Consider the following 19,934-nt stretch of genomic DNA (forward strand, 5'->3'; position numbering starts at 1 on the left):
TCATACTTTTTTAAAAAAATTTTTTTTAGTAGTTGTAGATGGACAGAATGCCTTTATTTTATTTGTTTATTTTTATGTGGTGCTGAGGATTGAACCCAGTGCCTCACACATGCTAGGCAAGCACTCTGCTGCTAAGCTACAGCCCCAGCCCATGTACTTCATATTTTTATAACATTTATATTCCAGACATAAATTCATTTTAGCCATTGCTTTAGAGTTTAAGGAAAATAAAACAGTGTAACACCATATTAAATTATTAGAAGGAAGTCTCCTTTCAGTTTGCTTTAGCTAGGTAGTCTTCACCTTTGACTGAGTGAAATATAAACTAAACCATGAAAAATAAGGAGTTCATAATGAAAATGAAAGGAAATAGCTTTCCATGCAAAGATAACTTAAGTGTAACAACTCTAAGGAAGGCTTGATCATTTGGAGAACAGAAAAGGTAATGGAGGAAAGAAGCATATTGAGGGAAGTGGTAAGAATATAGGTGATGTATCTTCTTGTAGAGATGGACTAGGCTGCAGAAATATTGGTAGCAGGTAAGAGGCTAGGCTTTTTACTGCTCCAGAAACATTCAGAGGCAATTTGGTAGAAAAATAGGTTTTATAGATTTGAAGAAAGATAGAAGCAACTTCATTTTCAGAAATTCTGGGTGTGAGGACAGCTTTTCTAAAGAGAAAAAGCAACAAAGTGAGACAAATATATGCAGATTTAGTTGTTCTGTTTTTGACAGGCAGGGGCAGGGGGCAAAAGTCATTTTCAGTGCTCTTGGAACCTGTCAGACATGGAAGTTGTCAACCTTACTGTCAGCATGGAGATGTTGTTCTCAATTTTATAGGGGCCCTTCATTTCATTCTCTTTTAAGGTCAAGTTATTGAGCATTTTAAGCCACATAAAAACTTTATTTATTTATATTTTACTTTATATGATGGAAACTCATGGGGAAGTTTGAAAAGAGCAGTGACATAATTTCACATTCAATTTTAAAGAATTTCTGAATACCACATTAAACATGTACTGGAGGAGAGTAGAGAGAGAAGTGGGGGGACCACTTATAAAACTGTTCAAATTGTCCAGGTAAGAAATTATAAGCTAATGTCTTAGATGGGTATGCAACAACAAATGTATGATAATCATTAAGTCAGTGAGCTGTTCATTGGTTTAGAGATGAATAATGAATGTAAGCAAAGGCTGGTTCCCAGTTTTCTAGTTTGTGTATCAGGATGAATGAAGTGCCATTTAGAGGTTGGGAAGATTGAGGAAGGATGGGGTTTGGAGGAAGAAAATGATGGGTTTTATTTTTTACTTACTAAATTTGAGATGCCTTTTTATATGTCCAAGGAGTAGTGAGGTAAGTACTGCTACTTTTAGTTTTGTTAATTTAAAAGACTTAAACAAAAGAACTGACTTTACATTTCTAAGAAAGTATTCTTTTCTTTATACATGATGAAAAATGCAATATTTGTTAAAGTTTACTGAATTACCAACGTGTTTTGCTTAATGGATTTGCTAATAGGCCAAAAGGATTCTTGAAGGAGATCATGGCTCACCTGCTGGAGAGATTGATGATGAAGACAAAGTATGTGCTAATTAATTTGTGCCTATAAATAATGCTTTTGGAACAAAATATGAAATAATTTTAACAGCATTTACCTTAATATTTGAGAGCAGAGTATATCATCAAATGCTATTTCTTCTGAAAAACCTTTTTTTCTTTTGAAAATCAAATTAGATTGTCAGAAATGATCTTTGTATTTCTTAACTACATACCTTTTACAGTATCTAAAGGAATTAATTATTTAAATTACTTGTTGCTAGGACAAGGATGAGACTGAAACAGTTAAGCAGATTCAGACACCTGAGGTATATGGTGCCGAAGGTCCCAAAAATGTAAGATCTGATGTTTCTGATCAAGAGGAAGATGAAGAAAGTGAAGGATGTCCAGTATCTATTAGTAAGTTTAAAAGTCTGAACTGTGGTTCTTTATTGGTCACTTATTTAAACAGTTTAGAGAAATATAATGAGAATAGAAGTAAGTGTCAAACTCTTGAATTTGAATTCTAATTTGATCTTGACTAAATTACCTATGTGGTCTTGATTAAATTACCTGGCCTTTTTATGCCACAATTTCTAGTATTTACAGTTTGAAGATTTTATATACTCTATTTTAAGCACCTGGCCCATAAGATTCAATGATGTGAGCCTGATGGCAGGTGCCTTCAGTCCTGGCTACTCAGAGGCTGAAGTCATTGTACATTTGAGTCCAGGAGTTTGCAACCAGTTTCCAAAAAAATCTCCCCCCAAACCAAAAAAGATTAAATGATGAACTTTATTAAAAATTGTGTATGAATCAACTTAGATTTATCTAAAGCGGAAACTCAAGCTTTAACTAATTATGGAAGTGGAGAAGATGAGAATGAGGATGAAGAAATAGAAGAATTTGAAGAGAGCCCTGTAGATGTCCAGACTTCACTTCAGGCTAACACTGAAACTAATGAAGAAATTGAACAGGACAGTCAGGTATTTCAGTGTGGATGGGCAAACTTTTATTTCAGTTATTGAAAACAAGCACCTTCTGAAAAATGTCAAAATATTTATCTTTTCTCAATCCCATTTTCATGGATATAAGCATCTTTAGTATACTTATTAGAATCTGAAACACTTGTTTTTATATTTAGTAATGTTTAACCTTGGTTTTTTTGGGGGCGGGGGTGGTACTGGGGATCAAACCCAGGCCTTGTGTGTGCATGCAAGGCAAACATTCTACCAACTGAGCTATCTCCCCAGCCCAAACTATTTAAAACATTTTAATACTTAATTTTTTTGTAACATCTTAAAAAACAATGAAATGCTTTAGAAGATCTTTATATTTTTCTCCTAGTTATACATGAAAAAGTTTGTAACAAAAATGAAATCATTTCCCTTTCTGCCTTCACTTTATTCTGTCCCAAAGGCAACACTTTATGTAATTTCTTTTGCTCTTTAATCTCAATATTTCTGAATATGTGTGTCTGTCTATATTTAACCATCTATTTAGACTTGATTAAACTGTTAATATTACTATTGAGCAAGTAAATATTGCTTATTTCTTAGCCTTGTATATCTTTCTCCTGAATTTAATAAGTTCCTCATTTTTTTTTATTAATTTTCTTGTAACATTTAAAGTTTTCTGCTGTACTCCCCAGTAGCAAAATTTTCTGTATAAACTAAATTTGTCTTTTTTTTTTGGCTTCCTTTTTTCTTCTGGAGCATTTCGACTTTTGCTACATTCTAAATTTGGCTCTTCTTTAGATCTACAAAATAGCTACCAATATAGAAATTACATTTATTTATTTATCTTCTTTCTCAGATCTCTGTTTCTAGAATCCAGTCTTTCTTTCGGCTAACCACCTTATTTGGGGGTACCATATCTTCAATTTTTTTTTTTTAGTTGTAATGGACACAATATTTTTATTTTATTTAAAATATTTTTTTTAGTTGTAGTTAGACACGATATTTATTACACAATATTATTTACTTATTTTTATGTAGTGCTGAGGATCGAACCCAAAGTCTCACACATGCTAGGTGAGCGCTCTACTGCTAAGCCACAACCCCACCCTGTTTATTTATTTTTATGTGGTGCTGAGGATTGAACCCAGTGCCTCACACACACTAGGCAAGTACTGTACAACCCCAGCCCTGGTGTAGCATATTTTTTAGTAACTTTGGAAAAAAAGTGTCTTTTTGGTTTTTTTTTTTGTTGTTTGTTTTGTGTGTGTGTGTGTGTGTGTGTGTGTGTGTGTGTGTGTGTGTTATGGGAATTGAACTCAGGGGCACTCTACCACTGACCGCCTTCCCAGGAGCTAGAATTACAGGGGCTTACTACCATGCCTGACAAAATACATGATATTTTTATACATTATATATCTATGCAAGTCTTAATTATTTGGTGTTGAAAATATTTTCCTTAAAATCTTTGATGGTGCTGCTTCCTTGTCTAGTTTCCTGTGTTGCTGTAGAGATAAACCATGGCTTTCTTAGTTCTCATCCTTTATCTCTTTTTTCCCCCCTGCCTTTTCTAAAAGATCTTTTTTCCTGAAGTTCTGAAATACTGTAATAGTATACCTTGTTGCAGGTCTCCTTTTATTTATGTCACAAGCATACTTGTAGCTACGTCTTTTGAATTTATATCCTATTGTTCAATTTGGTGGTAGTCGTCGTCGTTGTCTTTTCTTTTTTTCTTTCTTTTTTTTTTTTTTTAATTCCACACCATTTTTCCTTTTCTCTCCCTCTGGAATTAATATTATCAGATATTATTAGCCCTAGTGGGTTGATCAACAACTAGTTTTCTCCTTTTCCCCTTTATTCCATTGCTTTATTTTTTTGTTGTACTTTCTGGAAGATTTCCTTGGCCTTAACACTGGTATAAAGATAATTTTACTTTCCCACTCATCTTTTGTATTTCTAGACACTTTTTTTTAATTGCTGTTTTTTTTGTAGTGGTGTTATTTCATGGAAGCATTATTTTTTTCTATCCCACCTAGAGGCTTGCTTCAAATGATCTCCTAAACCTTAGGTATTTATATTAAAGGATGTATAGCAGGAAACTGGTTTGGTTCCTTTTGGTTCCTCTGTGGGGCATTTCAGTAGACAGCCAGCTTTCTCATATTAACTCTGAAATGTCAGTATCTCTTGGTCTTTTCTTCAGAGTAGTGTGGTTTCTTAAAAAGAAGGGTATATAATTTTGACTACTGGTATTCTGAAGCTAAATGTGGGAACGAGGCCGAGTGTCCACTGTTACCAGACTTGCATTAAATCCTTTGGTTTTCAGTGTGACATTTTACTGTGTCCTAATTTGTGCCTTCTTTACCCCACCTTTTCCCCCAAGGTGTGCAGGCTCACTAGTTCAATTTCTGTAAAATAAAATCTTTTATTTTCTGTTGAGGTTGGGATGGGAACCTAGAAGTCCATATTTTTCTTACTCAGTTTTAAAATTACCACCACCACTTCTTTTTCATCACCAGCTCTACCATCATATACCTTCCACCCTAGAATCTGATAACTTCCAATTGTAATTGAACCTCAGTTTTTGTTCCCTTCTCTGGCTGAAAGCAACTGGCTTTGTTCATCTTCCTCTTCTCCTCGTCAGCTCCTCTCCCATTCACTTAATGTCTATGTATATAGGTGTCTTTTAGTTTTATTTAAGATAAGTCTAAGGAAAAAAAAGTAATGACATCTATTTTTATTTCAGTTTTCTGAATTGGTGTTTTTATTTTTTAGGTGGGGAGTGATATAGTGCTGGTTGAACCTAGGGAGCTTAACCACTGAGTCACATACCTAGCCTCTTTTGTATATTTTATTAGAGACAGAGTTTTGCTGAGTTGCTAAGTGCTTTGCCAAGTTGCTGGAACTGGCTTTGAACTCATGATCCTCCTGCCTCAGCCTCCTGAGCTGCTTGGATTACAGGCGTGCTCCACTGCACCTGGCTTCTGAGTAGTTGTTTGAGGGATTTATTTATTTATTTATCTGCCTGCCCTTCTGTTTGTTTGTTTGTTTGTTTATTTATTTTGGGGGGTATTCTAGGGATTGAACCACCCAGGGCACTAATGTTTATCACTGAGCTGCATCCCTACATTATTTTCAGATAGAGTCTTGCTTAATTACTGAGGCTGACCTGGAACTTCGTCTCAGCCTCACGGGTTGTTGGGATTATACGTGTACGCCACAGCACCCAACTTTTTTTGAGTTTTGTCTAAGGAAAGTAAACTTTTTTACTTAGCCATCTTGTCATTGCATCCAAAGCTTACTCAAAACATTTTTAGGAACTCTTTTTAATTTCCTTGTTTGACAAAAACCACACACATAGTAGTAACTATCTCCTTTATAGTGACCACATATTTTAAAGCCCTGTTATTAAAATATCTTTTTCTGTCTAGGTTCAACAACATGACCTTGAAGAAACAGCTGAAAGCACAAATGTTTCATCAGAACAAGAACCCACTAGTAAAGGTAAGAAATCTAAATAATTGTTCAATTTAAAGTTCACCTAAAATGCCTTTTATGGGTTTAAAACTAAAACAAATATAAATTTTTAGCTAATGTGGGTTTAAAGGCACTTGGGACTTGATGTATATCTTTTTTTTCCCCAATAAATCTTTTGTAGAAAATCATAAGAGAGCTTTGTTTCTGCAAAAGCAGTTACAAATATTTGACAGATATTTACCCACAACAAAAAATTCTGCCAGGAACATCTTTAGATAAAATGAGACTTTTTTTTTTAAACCCATACTTTGGAATGTTAGCTTTTTCTTACTGTGGTCAAAATATCTGACAAGAACAACTTAGAGAAGTAAAAGTTTATTTTGGGCTCATGGTGTCAGAGGCTTAGTCCATAGTTGGCAAACTGTATTGCTCAGGGTCCACAATAAGGCACACAGCATGGCAGAAGGGTGTGGTGGAGGATTGTGCTTGGCTCATGGCACCTGGGAAGCAGGGAGAGATCAAGGATTCAGAGACAAGATATACTAAGTCTAGGACTGGGGTTATGGCTCAGTGGTAGAGCATTTGCCTAGCATGTGTGAGGCACTGGATTGGATTCTCAGCACCACATATAAATAAATAAAGCCCATTGACAACTAAAAAAATATTTAAAAAAAAAAGATACACAGTCTAATGCCATACCCCAAGTGACCTACTTCCTCCAGCCATGCCCCACATGCCTACAATTACCACCCAGTAGTCTATTTAAATTATTAACCCATCAAATAGATTAATCTACTGGTGGGATTACAACTCACATAATCTAATTGTTTCACTGTTGAATATTCCTGTTGCCCAACACATGAGCTTTTTGCAGGACACCTTTTATAAAACCATACAAATGAGCCTTAACTCTGGAAAATTCTAATTCACTGAAAATCAGGTGACCAGGAATCTAATTTATTTAATGTTTCCAGATTAGATCTTATGGACTAAATTTGTAAAGAAGAGATTTTAATTGCCCTTTTTGGGGGATTATAAGTGCCTTTTGATTACTCTCTTTCATGCCTATTGTATTTATTTGGTATTTTATTTATTGTATTTATTTACTATTGTAAATTTAACAGCTGTTGGTATTGCACTGATGTAAAATTAAGACTTTGTTTTGATGCAGATGACCAAGATAGCTCTCCTGTGAAACCTTGTTACCTCAATATCTTGGAAAATGAACAACCTTTAAATAGTGCTGCCCATAAGGACTCGCTTACCACTATTGATTCATCTAAACAACCTAACCCTTTGCCATTACCTTTAACTGAAATTGAAACCTTAGTGCCTAGAGTCAAAGAAGTTAAATCTGCTCAGGAAACTCCTGAAAGTTCTCTCGCTGGAAGTCCTGATACGGAATCTCCAGTGTTAGTGAATGACTATGTATGTATCATTTACATTTCCAGTTATTTTTTATTTTCATTTTTGTGCATTTTTTTATATTCAGGTTAACATTTTAAGTGTATAAACCAAGCTCCGCTTTAGGTTTAGGTTTAGATCTCTTGAGAGCATTTTTATTTCATATTCACACTTATTTTGAACTTTAGCCAAAGAGTGATAATGAATTAAGATGACCATCCCAAAACCTTAAGGGTATTCTTTTTATAGTTTTGATTATAGGTGGCAACTTTGGAAGAGTTCATTTTCAGTTCAGATCGGAAGTAATAATGATACATGAGTCATCATTAATCTCTCATACTATCCTTTTTGGGGGGTGGGATACTGGAGATCAAAACCAGAGGCACTTTACCAGTGAGCTATATTCCAGCTCTTTCTCTCTCTCTCTCTTTCTTTTTTTTTTTTTTTATTTTTTTTATTTTTTAGACAGGGTCTGGCTTGGAACTTGTGGATCTCCTGCCTCAGCCTCCCGAATCGAGATTACCGACATGCACCACCATGCCCAGCAATACACTACTCATTTTTAACTTCTCAGCTACTTAAGAAATTCTATAAGTCTTTGCTAAACCTAAAAGTTTATATTTGGTATGTGAAATAAAACAATTTCACAGAAATAGAGTCCTTTTTCTATACAGTGAATGGCATAAAAATATACTAGGAAATCTGTACTTATGATAGTAAGTAGTAAGTTTAATTTAACTCTAGACAGTTGTTTCAGTTAAGTTTACAGTAGCAAGTTATGTTTTGGATCTTGAGTGTATATGTTTTATATACTTTACTCTCTCCTTAGCAAAATTGAAAAGATTTATAACAGTATTTGAACCTCAATAAGTACTTCTAGATGTAAGAAAGGTACTTCATTTTTTAAAAATTAAAATTGATTTACTTTTTAAAGATAAATTCCTGAGAAAAGGTGCTTATAATGTTTTAAAAACATTAGAAGAAAGTAACCCTCTTAAACTGTTTTGTTTACCTCACCAACAGTAAATATATGCATATAAAACATGGTGGTGCACGCCGGTAATCCCAGCAGCTCAGGAGGCTGAGGCAGGAGGATCACAAGTTCAAAGCCAGCCTCAACAGTTTAGCACTTAGCAACTCAGTGAGACCCTGTCTCTAAATAAAATTTAAAAAAGGATTGGGGATGTGACTCAGTGGTTAAGCACCCCTGGGTTCAATCCCCTGTACAAAAAAACTGAAAATTAGATGAATTACCTAGTTGAAATTAATTTGAAGTGAGATTTTAGAGACTTATGAAAATTTTTGTACAAGAAAGTAAATGGTTAAATTCATGGTCTATAAAGAATAATCTAATGAATATCAAATAAATTGTAAAGGGTCAGGAGTGGTGAAGCATGCCTGTAATCCCAGTGACTTAGGAGGCTGAGGTGGGAGGATCACAAGTTCAAGGCCAGATAGCAAGGGTTAGAAATGTAGTTATTTGTACCCCTGGGTTCAATCTCTGGTACCAAAAGAAAAAAAAGAAGGAAGGTATATTAGGTTGCTCTGCTGTCATATAAGTACAAAATGAATCTGAAAAAGAGTCGGTGGGTAGACTTGCAGGAAAAGGAAAAGCAAAAGCATATGGTTTCTATTTAGTTACTAGTTCATAGAAAATTATGCTATTAAAATTAGAAGGGAAAGGCAAAAACAGTTTGAGGTGATCACAAAGGTAAATTATTAAATTCATACTTTCATCAAACCTTGATGGAGTCAGTGTATTGAAAACTTTAAAAGTATTTACTCATATTCTGCTTGATATAGTACTGATGCATTCTGTAGACATATTAAGAAACAAGTCATTTTTCTAATTGTTTAGCCTGCTCTGTAATTACTAATACACCTTTCTTCAGTCTATGTAAATCAGCTCTTGAACAAACATATCTCAACAGTATGCTCACAGCTACAGATGTGTAAACCTTCTGATGAACACTAGGTTTCTGATATATTCATACAAGTATGGATACAGGAGAAAATCATAGAATTCCTGATATGTATTTCCATATAAGAATGCATTTATTTCTTAGGATGGATGACAGATGTAGATTAAGTGATAAAATGCTTTCGTTTTCAAGATAAATATAATTTATCTTACAGGAAGCAGAATCTGGTAACATAAGTCAAAAGTCTGATGAAGAAGATTTTGTGAAAGTTGAGGATTTACCACTTAAACTGACAATATATTCAGAGGTATTTTCCTTGTCTTTAATCAAATTTGTCTTTATATAATACAGATATTATTGAGATGAAAAAATTATATTTTTAATCTTCATTCTAAAGGCAGATCTAAGGAAGAAAATGGTAGAAGAAGAACAGAAGAATCATTTATCTGGTGAAATATGTGAAATGCAAACTGAAGAATTAGTTGGAAATTCTCAGACACTAAAAGAACCTGGTAAGATTCATCAATTTTATTTATTTGTTTGTTTGTTTGGTGCTAGAGATCAAACCCCAGGGCTTTGTGCATGTAAGGAAACCAACTGAGCTATATATCCACTCATCAGTTTTAATTTTATATTGAAAATTTTTTGATCATGATACTACCATTTGGATTTTTTATTTTTTTAGTGTGTTACTAGCTTCTGGGAGATTTAAGTCTAATGTTAAAGAGGAGGTATTCTGTAAAAACTTTAGTTTAGCTACTTAATTTATAAAACAGTACTCTCCTTTAATTATCAGATCATTTTTTCATCTTTCAAATTTTCAGTTTTAGCAAATTTATGCAAGCACATGGTTCAAAGAAAGGTGTAAAAAGTTAATAATAAATAGCAAACACCCACCTCTTTTCATTATTGATTTTCTTCCCTATAATAAATATGTATTTAGACATTTTCCCTCCCCCTCAGTGTTTGTAGTTTTTTTTCTTCTGTTTTTCATCTTTGTTATTTTAAATATATATATGTATATGTGTGTGTGTGTATATATATGTGTGTGTGTGTATATATATATATATATATATATTTGCCAGACATGGAGACACAACACTTGTAATCCCAGAAACTTTAGCGGCTGAGGCAGAAAAATTGCAGGTTCAAGGCTAGCCTAAGCAATCTAATAAGACCCTATCTCGAAATTAAAAAAAAAAAAAAAGAAAAAGAAAGGACTGGGAATGTATCTTAGTTTAAAGTGCTTATGGGTTTAGTACCAAAATAAATAAGCCAACAACTTTCCTTGTTTTATCAACTTGGGTGATTTTTATTCTTTTCTCTTTACCTTTTTGATTAAGTATTCTTACATTATTAAGGTTATTAAAATAAATACACATTTTGTTTTTGTAACTGTAATAAATTTTATATACTTTAACTGAAGTTGATTTTATATAACTCATTGCAGAGGCAAGTGATGGTCCCAGATTTGCTCTTTTGTTATTCTCCATCAATTCATCAATTGGTTCAAATCACACGATTTAAAAAAAAAAATCTGCAAATGGGGAAGAGAAGGGAGACCATTCAGATATGAAACCTTCAGTTAACGTCCTAGTTTTTGGCTGAGTTTTCTCTGCCTGTTACATGGCAACTATCCCAGCTGCACAGTATGGGAACAATTGGACAGTACGCCCATCTGCTTTGGGCATTCTGATAATTTGTTGGTGTGTCCTAGTCTCTGATTTCTTTTTGGCAGGGGAGGTGTGAGGGAGATGCGTGCCAGGAATTGAAATCGGGAGCACTTGACCATTGAGCCACATCCTGTTTTGTATTTTATTTAGAGACAGGGTCTCACTGAGTTACTTAACTTAGCATCTCACTTTTGCTGAGGCTGGATTAGAACTCTTGATCCTCCTGCCTCAGCCTCCCAAACCACTGAGATTATAGGCAAGCACCACTGTACCCAGCTTCTGATTTCTTGTTGTTGTTGTTGGCCTAAATTTAATTCTTTTTATATAGTTATTTTCTTTTCTTCTATTAGTTTATCTGCTCAGTATGCCATCATAAAATAGAAATCTTCACCTATTCTTTTTTACTGTGTGTGTTATCAGGGAACTGGAGCTAAATTAGGATTCTCTTTATAATATTTTATTCTAAAAGCTGTAATGGAAGAAAACTATTAAAAATAAATTTTAGTAACTAATGTGTTAATTCACTAAATAATTTATAAGACATTAATTATTGTTCTGTTTTTCAGAAATAGTGGGAGCCCAGAGTGTATGAGATGTCTTCAGAGACTCATCTAACTCTGTTTATAAAGTCATCGCATATATGAAAATGACCCTAAATAAACATTGTTATGATCTGTATAAAATGTAAATTAGTTTGACACTGCATTTTTGGTAGGTGTGCTAATTTCTGCCCATGGCAGTTTAAAACATCAGAAACTGAATTTTGGACAGATTTAAGCCTTGGTATATACTGTGGCTGTTCTTTGTTTTTTGTTTTTTCTCTTTTATGGTCTTGATTTTCTTCTCATTGTGATGTTTGGTAACGTTAAATTTAAAATGTAGTTTTAAATAAAGTTTGAACTTATCTGTAAAATATTTTTTGGAAATTATGTTGAATTCTCTACAGCAAATTGCTGTTCTAGGTAGTAGTAGGCAATTGAGAGAGAGCAATGGCTCAGAATTAGAGAAATATATTATTTATAAAGCCCAGCTATTGGGCCAGTCTTCCACATATGCCAGTGTTTCTGCTATTGGATATAGTTAATATTCTTTAAATACCTGCAGGTCCCATTCCTCTATATAAACAAAGCAGGACTAGGGCAGCAGGTCAGTCATAATATGGTTCCCTATCATTCACAGATCCTAGGTTTGATCCCCAGCAAAACACACACACACACACACACACACACACACACACACACACACACACACGAAGAAAAGGAAGGAAGAATAGGACAGATTATAAATGTATCCAGGATATCTGTGAAATTATCATAGAATATATGTTAGTAATCTATTCAAATTGCAGAAGTTTAGAATATATGTGCTTACTACCTAGAACTTAAATACTTATCTATTGGATGAATATTTTCCAGAATTGCAACTCCTATCTATATTGCCTCAATCTGGATTTTAAAGTTAGTATTTCTGCACAGTCAGTAATCTTCTGGTTAATTTTAAATGAAAAACCAAATATTTTCAAGTACGGATAAATAAAACTAAATTTATGTAATACAACATTAAGATTCTTGTCTTTTGAGATAATAATTTAAGACAAAAATCTAGTGGTTGATTCTGTGTGTAGTAAGAAACAGGTTCACAGGTGAAGTATTAAGAAAATCTATGTGACTTCTTTATCACTAAGTAAGCCAAGTTTTAAATGGTGATTTATTGTTTTATCCCATACTTGCCATAGACAGAAATGTCAAAGGATCCAGTTAATCTTATAGATTCTTCCTTGAATAAAATATGAAGAATATGAGGAATTAATTCTTTGTTCCAAGTAGTCTTTAAATCATTACCAGTGGTCTAAAATACTTCATAATAAAAGAATTAGCTTGGTATTCCTTTAAAGTTCTTACTTGCTTGATATCTTAGTATCAAATTAATCTGTAACATCTAACAAAGGAACACTAATTGAGAATTTCCCTATAAGGAAATTTACTGTTTATGTTTAATTTGAATTGTGTAAGACATATCTCCAATTTTATAAGACCTATATGGAAAACTATCAGTTCAGAGTCAGGATTCTTATCCAGTTGTACTGACTTAAGGGCAATTGGAATAATAAATTACTTTATATGTATATTCAGATTCTGTATTTTCTTGACTCTAATCAGGAAAGGAGAAAAACTTCATTTTGGTTCTCAAGCCAAGCCTTACATATTGCAGCTGTCTTTCTATGTCTGCATGCATATTAAGGACAGAGAAAGCAGAAGAACTTTCTGCTATCACCGTGGTACCTGTGAACCTTATCAAACTATCTTTTGTTATAGCTCCTAATCGTTTTTTTTTTTTTTCCTATTTTAGTAGGTATTTTAGTTTTTAAATACCCAGGCTTGAGAGCAGATAAGTTGTTTATCGTTTTCCCTAGCATTATATTGGTAAAGGTTTAGGCATTTAATATTCCTCTTTGTCTGAAAATTTAAATTAAAACTTTGGTTGGAGATAAAGGGGGGAAATGTCAAATGAGTGTGAGAGAACCCTGTGCAGGTTGAAAGAATGCCTAAAATGATGAGCTAGCCAGTCTGTGGAGATACTCTTTGTATTTTGTAACATTCACTTTGGATAAATGCTTTTTCACTGTTAATAAATGCAAATCCTACATACAACCCTGAATTGCATTTTTATTTAAATTGACACACTCATGAGTTTATTGCAGAACCGGCTTATTTGACAGTGTTTAATGTAGAAAAAGAAACAAAAATCGGGACATAAAAAATGACACACTGACTAGCCAGAAAGATTTATTCAGCTTGAGACCACTGGTTTCACAATGAGCATATGCTTTATTTCTTAGTTAACATTTATTTTACATACTATTTTAAGAATGTAAATGTCGGATATGATATATAAATAATTCAGTGTGGCCAAAGGAGGAAATGAGTATGAGATTTAGAAGGAAGAAGCTTTTTATGCTCATAGGTCTCAGTGAGGGTGTTGGCACATGCCAGTCAGGAGGCAGAAGACAGGAGCCAAGGGAAAGCCTAGCTTATTTACCTTTCTGGGGAGAAACATAGCAAGGAAGAGAAGCCAAGAAAGAAATAATTGGTTAATCTGAACTTGGTGAATAACAGTTTAGAACTGGCTAATTCCATAATTCCCTTGGAGTTATTGCATATTGCAGCATTTCTCAGAATGCATATTAAAGATGAGGCAATGTATGAACTATATTTCCCTTCTATGTAGAATTTAGAGTTCAGGCTATAGGAATATACTCATTTTCTGGTACCTTGATCAGGGATCATATTAAACAGGGAAAATACTGGCTTGTGTGTGGGAGTTCCATAAGATGGTTGAGGCTGGGCTGGGGATATATCTAAGTTGGTAGTGTACTTGCCTCACATGCACAAGGCCCTGGGTTCAATCCCCAGCACCACCAAAAAACTAAAATGAAGATGGTTGAGGCTATAGACCATCAGATTGCTTGGTTTGCATATCAAAGATGTGCTCCTGGCCTAGAGGAGAGAGCTTGACCCTTTGGGCCTGGTCTCTCTCTGATCAGCAAGCTTTTAAAGGTGTCAAAACAATAAAATCAGGAAATAACACAATCAATACATAACACTTTGTGAACTTTCTCATATTTACTCAAAAATTGACTTATTTCTTGTCCAGCTTACTTTACTATATAAACACCTCATCTGTCAAGAAATAGGGAGTCTGGATTTCACTATATATTTCACAAATAAGATTGCACAGTCAGCTTGACTGGAAGAGCAAGCATTTCCTGTTGTGGTTCTTATGCAACTCTGACTGTTAAATTCCCTGTCTTTACATGTCTGGTTTCCACCTCAGACTCATTTCATGTTTAGGTTTATTTTTCATTTCAAGTAATTTTGGGGGGGGGGGTGTTTTGTATGGTATTAATATAAGGATAATTTTATTTCCCTCTTACATAAAAATTCAGATAGCACCATTTGTTGAAAAAAAACTGTCCTTTCCCTATTATCATTTTTGTGAAAATTGATTATATATATGTGACTATCTGGAGACTTTATGTTCAATTGAATTATATATCTAAAATCATTATCTTGACTACTATAGCTTTGTAGTAAATCTGGAAATTAAGTTGTCTAAGTATTTGTTCTCAAAAATATTTGGCTATTCTATGTCCTTTGCAATTTTGAATTTCCAATTTTAGGACCAGCTTGCTAATTTTCACAAACCAGAAACCTGCTGGGATTTTTATTGGAATTGCATTGAATATTTAGATCGGTTTGAAGGAAATGGAATTGTAAAAAGTATTGAGTTTTCCAGTTCGTGAACATTGTATGTGTTCATTTAGGTCTTCTTTTGAGTCTATAGAAATTTAGTTGGACAGTATTTTTTTCTCTTAGCAATGGATAATGTCCATTCATTATTTTTTTGCCTGCATATATTTTTTTTTCATGGAAACTAGATACTCTTTACTAGTTAATTGAAATAAAAAATTGAAGATCCTGCATTTTTAAAAAGCCCTTTACATAAAGTAGAACTTCTAATTGAGTGATATGAATTGGACACACTATGGTTGCAACACAGATGAGATTTCCTCACACCACTTCCTGGATATTGATTTGATACCCTCCTTCAAAAAAAATCCTATAAAGTGCTTCAAAGCTCCTTTGAAATTGCAATAGTGCAGTAAAACCACAAGTGTATGTTATTTCAAATATAGACTAAAAAGCCAACAGGCATTTTTTGTGTGCAATTTTTTAAAACAAATCATAAGTTGAAATGTCAAATCTGCACAAGGCTGTCCCTTCATAGAAGCCAAGAAACTGTCCACGCATCAGGTTGGAGGCCGTCCTGGGTGCTGCAGGCTGTGAAAGTGGGCTTCATTTAGGGTCTGGCTGATGTGGAAATAAGGACCTTGCCACAGCGCAGACTGATGGCCATGGGCTGAGGGGTTTTAGGGCTGCATCTGGGCATGACCTGGTTTAAGCTGCTCTCTGGCCCCTTGGCCCTGTGAGGAATGTTGGTGCTACTGCTTCTGCTGCTCCCGCTACTGTCACTGCTCGGACTGTGTGTGTCCTAGGAATCCTGAAAGACAGGGTTTCTACTACTACTTTTGGTCTGTGGGGGCAGAGTGGAGATGGTTATCTGCTTCATCGCCATTCCTTCTTTTCCTGGGGTAGAGGCGCTAGCTCATGGCAGCTGGTGGAGGGGAGCCAAGCGGTATAGAGGGGGTTGTGTTCTGGCGGCCGCCACGCCCATCTCCTCTGCTGCCCTGCCTTCGGGTGGACGCTGCAAGCTGTGAGAACCCTTCCTACCCTTCCATCCGGCAGTACCCTGGCCTACATTTTTTTTTTTTTTTTGTAAGCGAGAAATCTGCTGGCATTATTATTCTCTGTGCAATGTATCTGACTGCTTTTAAGCTTGGCTCTTTTTTTAAAAAAAAAAAAAATTATATGTTGATCGACTTTTATTTATTTATGTGCAGTGCTGGGAATTGAACCCACCGCCTCACACATGCCAAGCAAGCGCTCTACCACTGAGCCACAACCCCAGCCCTAAGCTTGGCTCTTGAGCTATGGGTTTCTAGTTTCCATCAAATTTGCTTCACACACTCTGGTAATTCTTTATCTCATCCTTTTTCTTTTCTCCCTATATTTACCATCTAAAACTATTATTCATACCTGTGTCCCCTCATTAACAATTAAAAACCATGTCTGACTTGTTCAGCATGGTATCCCCAGCAACCAAACAGGACCTGTTATAGGGTTGGTGCTTGGTATTTGTCACCTTTGTGACATTGCCTGCCTACAACATTCATTCACCACTTGAGTAATAACTGTGCTGACCTAATATTTTTACTTTGACTATTCACAACATTCTAGCATTACTGATTCCAGTGTCAGATACTGATAGGTTAAAACGGGAAAAAATTAGGTAGATTTTTCCAAATGTTGTAGAAGACAGGTATAATTGCGAAATCACCACCACTGTTAACATCTAGCTTAAGGAAAACAAAAACAACTTGATGTCAACTGTATAGAGCAATAGGAATTCCTCTCTACCTACTACCTCTAACCTTAGCAACAGCTTTTGACCTGGAAAATAGATTCCTTGCCCTTGGTATTTTCCTATTATTAAGGAGTTTGGTTGAGTAGGACAGAGATAAAGAAGAGCAGTATCAGTGTGTGCCTATGTTCTCTTCTATCTGTAGACAACATAAAATGGGTACTCATTTGATCAATATGATAAATAAAATGCCTGCAATATTATCAAAATATTAAACCACAAATGTTTGCCTATATTTTTGAACAAACATTTACTTTCAGTGCTATTTCTTACTCGCTGCTTTTCACCATTTCTTTAGGGTTTTTTGGTGGTTGGGAGTGTAGTCAGAAATTTTGCACCAAATTTCCAGTGACATTTTGTCTATTTGCAACAAGGTTTAAGTAGAACATTAGTTATCTATTAAGCCCTTGGAAAGTTGTCTCTGTCTTTGTCAGTTATGAAGACAATTTTTTAGAAAAACACTATTCAATCAGAAAATAATGCCTGTCCAGGAGAAATTCTACAAAGAAGTTTGGGTAGAGGAAAACATTAATTAAAAGTCTTATCTTTGTATATAGTTACTGAAGGCTTGTAAGATACTAGCTGCCAGTACAGCTGCTTTCCAACAGGCTGTTTTAGAACTACATCTGTTACTGGAAAGTATGTCAAGTCATACAATATCAAGTTTATTTGTAAAAATAAAGGTAGTACAGAAGGATGATGATAGAGAAAACTAAAAACAAAATCACATCATAACTTAGAACAAAAATGGAATGAAAAGTATCAATATTATATCCCTATATGATGTACCCTTCATTGGTTTAAGAACTCCAATTTTAAAAATAGCACTCATTCAATCAAGTAGGAGAACCAAGAAAAATGTGGAGCCTGGAAAGCAAGGTTGAAAGTGTTTCAAGGAAAAGGATCAAATGTACTAATTGGATAATTAAGAACTGAGAATTGACTGAGAGTTTATAATTATGATGGTCACTGATAATCTTGACAAGTGTAATTGTCTCACAGTGGTAGGGTGAAAATATGATCAGAGTAGCCTTAACTGGTTTTAAGAGAGAATGGGAGTCAGGCATTGTGGCACACGCCTGTAATCCCAGAAACTCGGGAGGCTGAGGCAGGAGGATTGCAAGTTCAAATCCAGCCTCAGCAACTCAGCGAGACCCTGTCTCTAATAAGATACTTTAAAAAGGGCTGGGAGGGGCTTGGGCTGTAGCTCAGCAATAGAGTGCTTGCCTCACACTTGTGAAGCACTGGTTTGATCCTCAGCACCACATAAAAAGAAAGATATTGTATACATCTTTAAAAAAGGAGGGGCTGGGAATGTGGCTCGGTGGTTAAGCACCCCTGGGTTCAATCCCTCGTATAATAAAATAACATAATAATAATAGTAATCGGGGCCTGGTGGTACATGACTGTAATCCCAGCAGCTCTGGAGGCTGAGGCAGGATCGCACGTTCAAAGCCAGCCTCAACAATTTACACTCCAAGCAAGATAGTGAGAACCCTGTCTCAGAATAAAAAGTAAAAACGACTGGGATGTGGCTCAGTGGTTAAAGTGTCCCTGGGCTTAATCCAGATACCAATAAATAAACGAATAAATAAATAAGAGAGGTATTGGAGATAATTCAAAGTGAATGAAAAAGGATGAGTGCTTTTAGATCGATCATGCTTATAAAGCCTTGTCAAAGCTAGATAAGAGCGATATGAAAAAAGAAATGTCCTTTGGTACTGTTTTGTAATTTTTATTATAGAGGTCTTTTCCTCCTCGGTTAGATTTATTCATAGGTCATTCCATTCATTCATTTGTACTGGGTCAAGTTTATTCATTAGCAAAATGAATTCGCCAGTGTGTTTAGATTTATCCTATTTGGAGATGGGTTAGTATTAGAATCATCTATTAATGAGATACATTTACACATTGAAAGAGAAAAAACATATGATCATGTCAATTAAAAAAGCTAAAAGAACTAAAGGGGAATTCTTAATTTGAGAAATGATTTCTTTTGAAACTTGCTACCAACATTTGTAATGATGAATAATGAGGTATATCCTTTTTTTTTTTTTTTTTTTTTTTTTTTTTTTGGTACCAGGGATTGAACCCTGGGGCACTCAATCCCTGAGCCACAGCAGCAGCCCTTTTTTGTACTTTATTTAGAGACAGGGTCTTACTGAGTTGCTTAGGGCCTCACTAAATCTCTGAGGCTGATTTTGAACTCTCGATCCTCCTGTCTCAGCTTCCCAAGCCACTGGTATTACAGATGTGAACCACCGCACCTGGCTATATCCCTTTTAGAATGAAGAGAAAGAAGTTCATGATCGTAATCATAATTATAACTTCTAATTCATATTGTACTATAGATTTTACCCAGTATTCTAAGACAAAAATGTAAGGAAAGAAACCAAAACTACAAATAGAATACCTTGCAATTCACCTACAACCAAGGAACACTTAATTGAGGCTTTATTAGTAAACCAGTGCTGGCTCTTCAGGGGAAAACCAATACTTTTCTAGGAACACAAAAATGATTTTAACAGCCTCTATAAATAGAGACAAGAGAATTCTTTCCTGTTTCAAATAGCTATAGACTATCTTCAAACTTTTGGGATCTACCAATTCTAGCAGCCCTTGCCTGAGACAATGATCTAGTTGATTTATTTATTTATTTTTTTAATTTATTTTATTTTATTTTTGTAGTGCTAGCAATTGGAACCAAGGCCAAGCACACTGAGCTACATCCCAGCCCTTTTCACTTTTTGATTTTGAAGCAGCGTCTCACTTAGTTGCTGAGGCTGGCGTCAAACTTGTGATCCTTCTGCCTTAGCCTCCTGAGTTGCTGGGATGATAGGCATGTGCCACCTGAAATTTTAATGATATTAATTCTTCTCATCCAAGAATATGTGAGGTCTTTCTGTCTTCCAGCGTCTTTTCCAGTGTC

General features: G+C 34.9%; 1 protein-coding gene across 11 annotated transcripts in view; it reads left to right on the forward strand.

Annotated features, from left to right (window-relative positions):
• PCM1 (pericentriolar material 1) overlaps window positions 1-13,608 on the forward strand; it is a 92,954-nt gene extending 79,346 nt beyond the window's left edge. For all 11 annotated transcript variants that reach the window (XM_081269590.1, XM_081269595.1, XM_081269596.1 and 8 more), the window contains 8 exons: window positions 1,517-1,579; window positions 1,819-1,954; window positions 2,360-2,520; window positions 5,919-5,991; window positions 7,136-7,392; window positions 9,505-9,597; window positions 9,688-9,802; window positions 11,530-13,608. In XM_081269590.1, coding sequence (XP_081125716.1) covers window positions 1,517-1,579; window positions 1,819-1,954; window positions 2,360-2,520; window positions 5,919-5,991; window positions 7,136-7,392; window positions 9,505-9,597; window positions 9,688-9,802; window positions 11,530-11,555 — 924 coding nt within the window. In that variant the 3' untranslated portion in view covers window positions 11,556-13,608. The remainder of the gene's footprint in view (window positions 1-1,516; window positions 1,580-1,818; window positions 1,955-2,359; window positions 2,521-5,918; window positions 5,992-7,135; window positions 7,393-9,504; window positions 9,598-9,687; window positions 9,803-11,529) is intronic.
• The last annotated feature ends 6,326 nt before the right edge of the window (window positions 13,609-19,934 follow it).

This window comes from Spermophilus citellus (assembly GCF_964194105.1).
Source record: "Spermophilus citellus genome assembly, chromosome: 16".
NCBI classification, from domain to species: domain Eukaryota; kingdom Metazoa; phylum Chordata; class Mammalia; order Rodentia; family Sciuridae; genus Spermophilus; species Spermophilus citellus.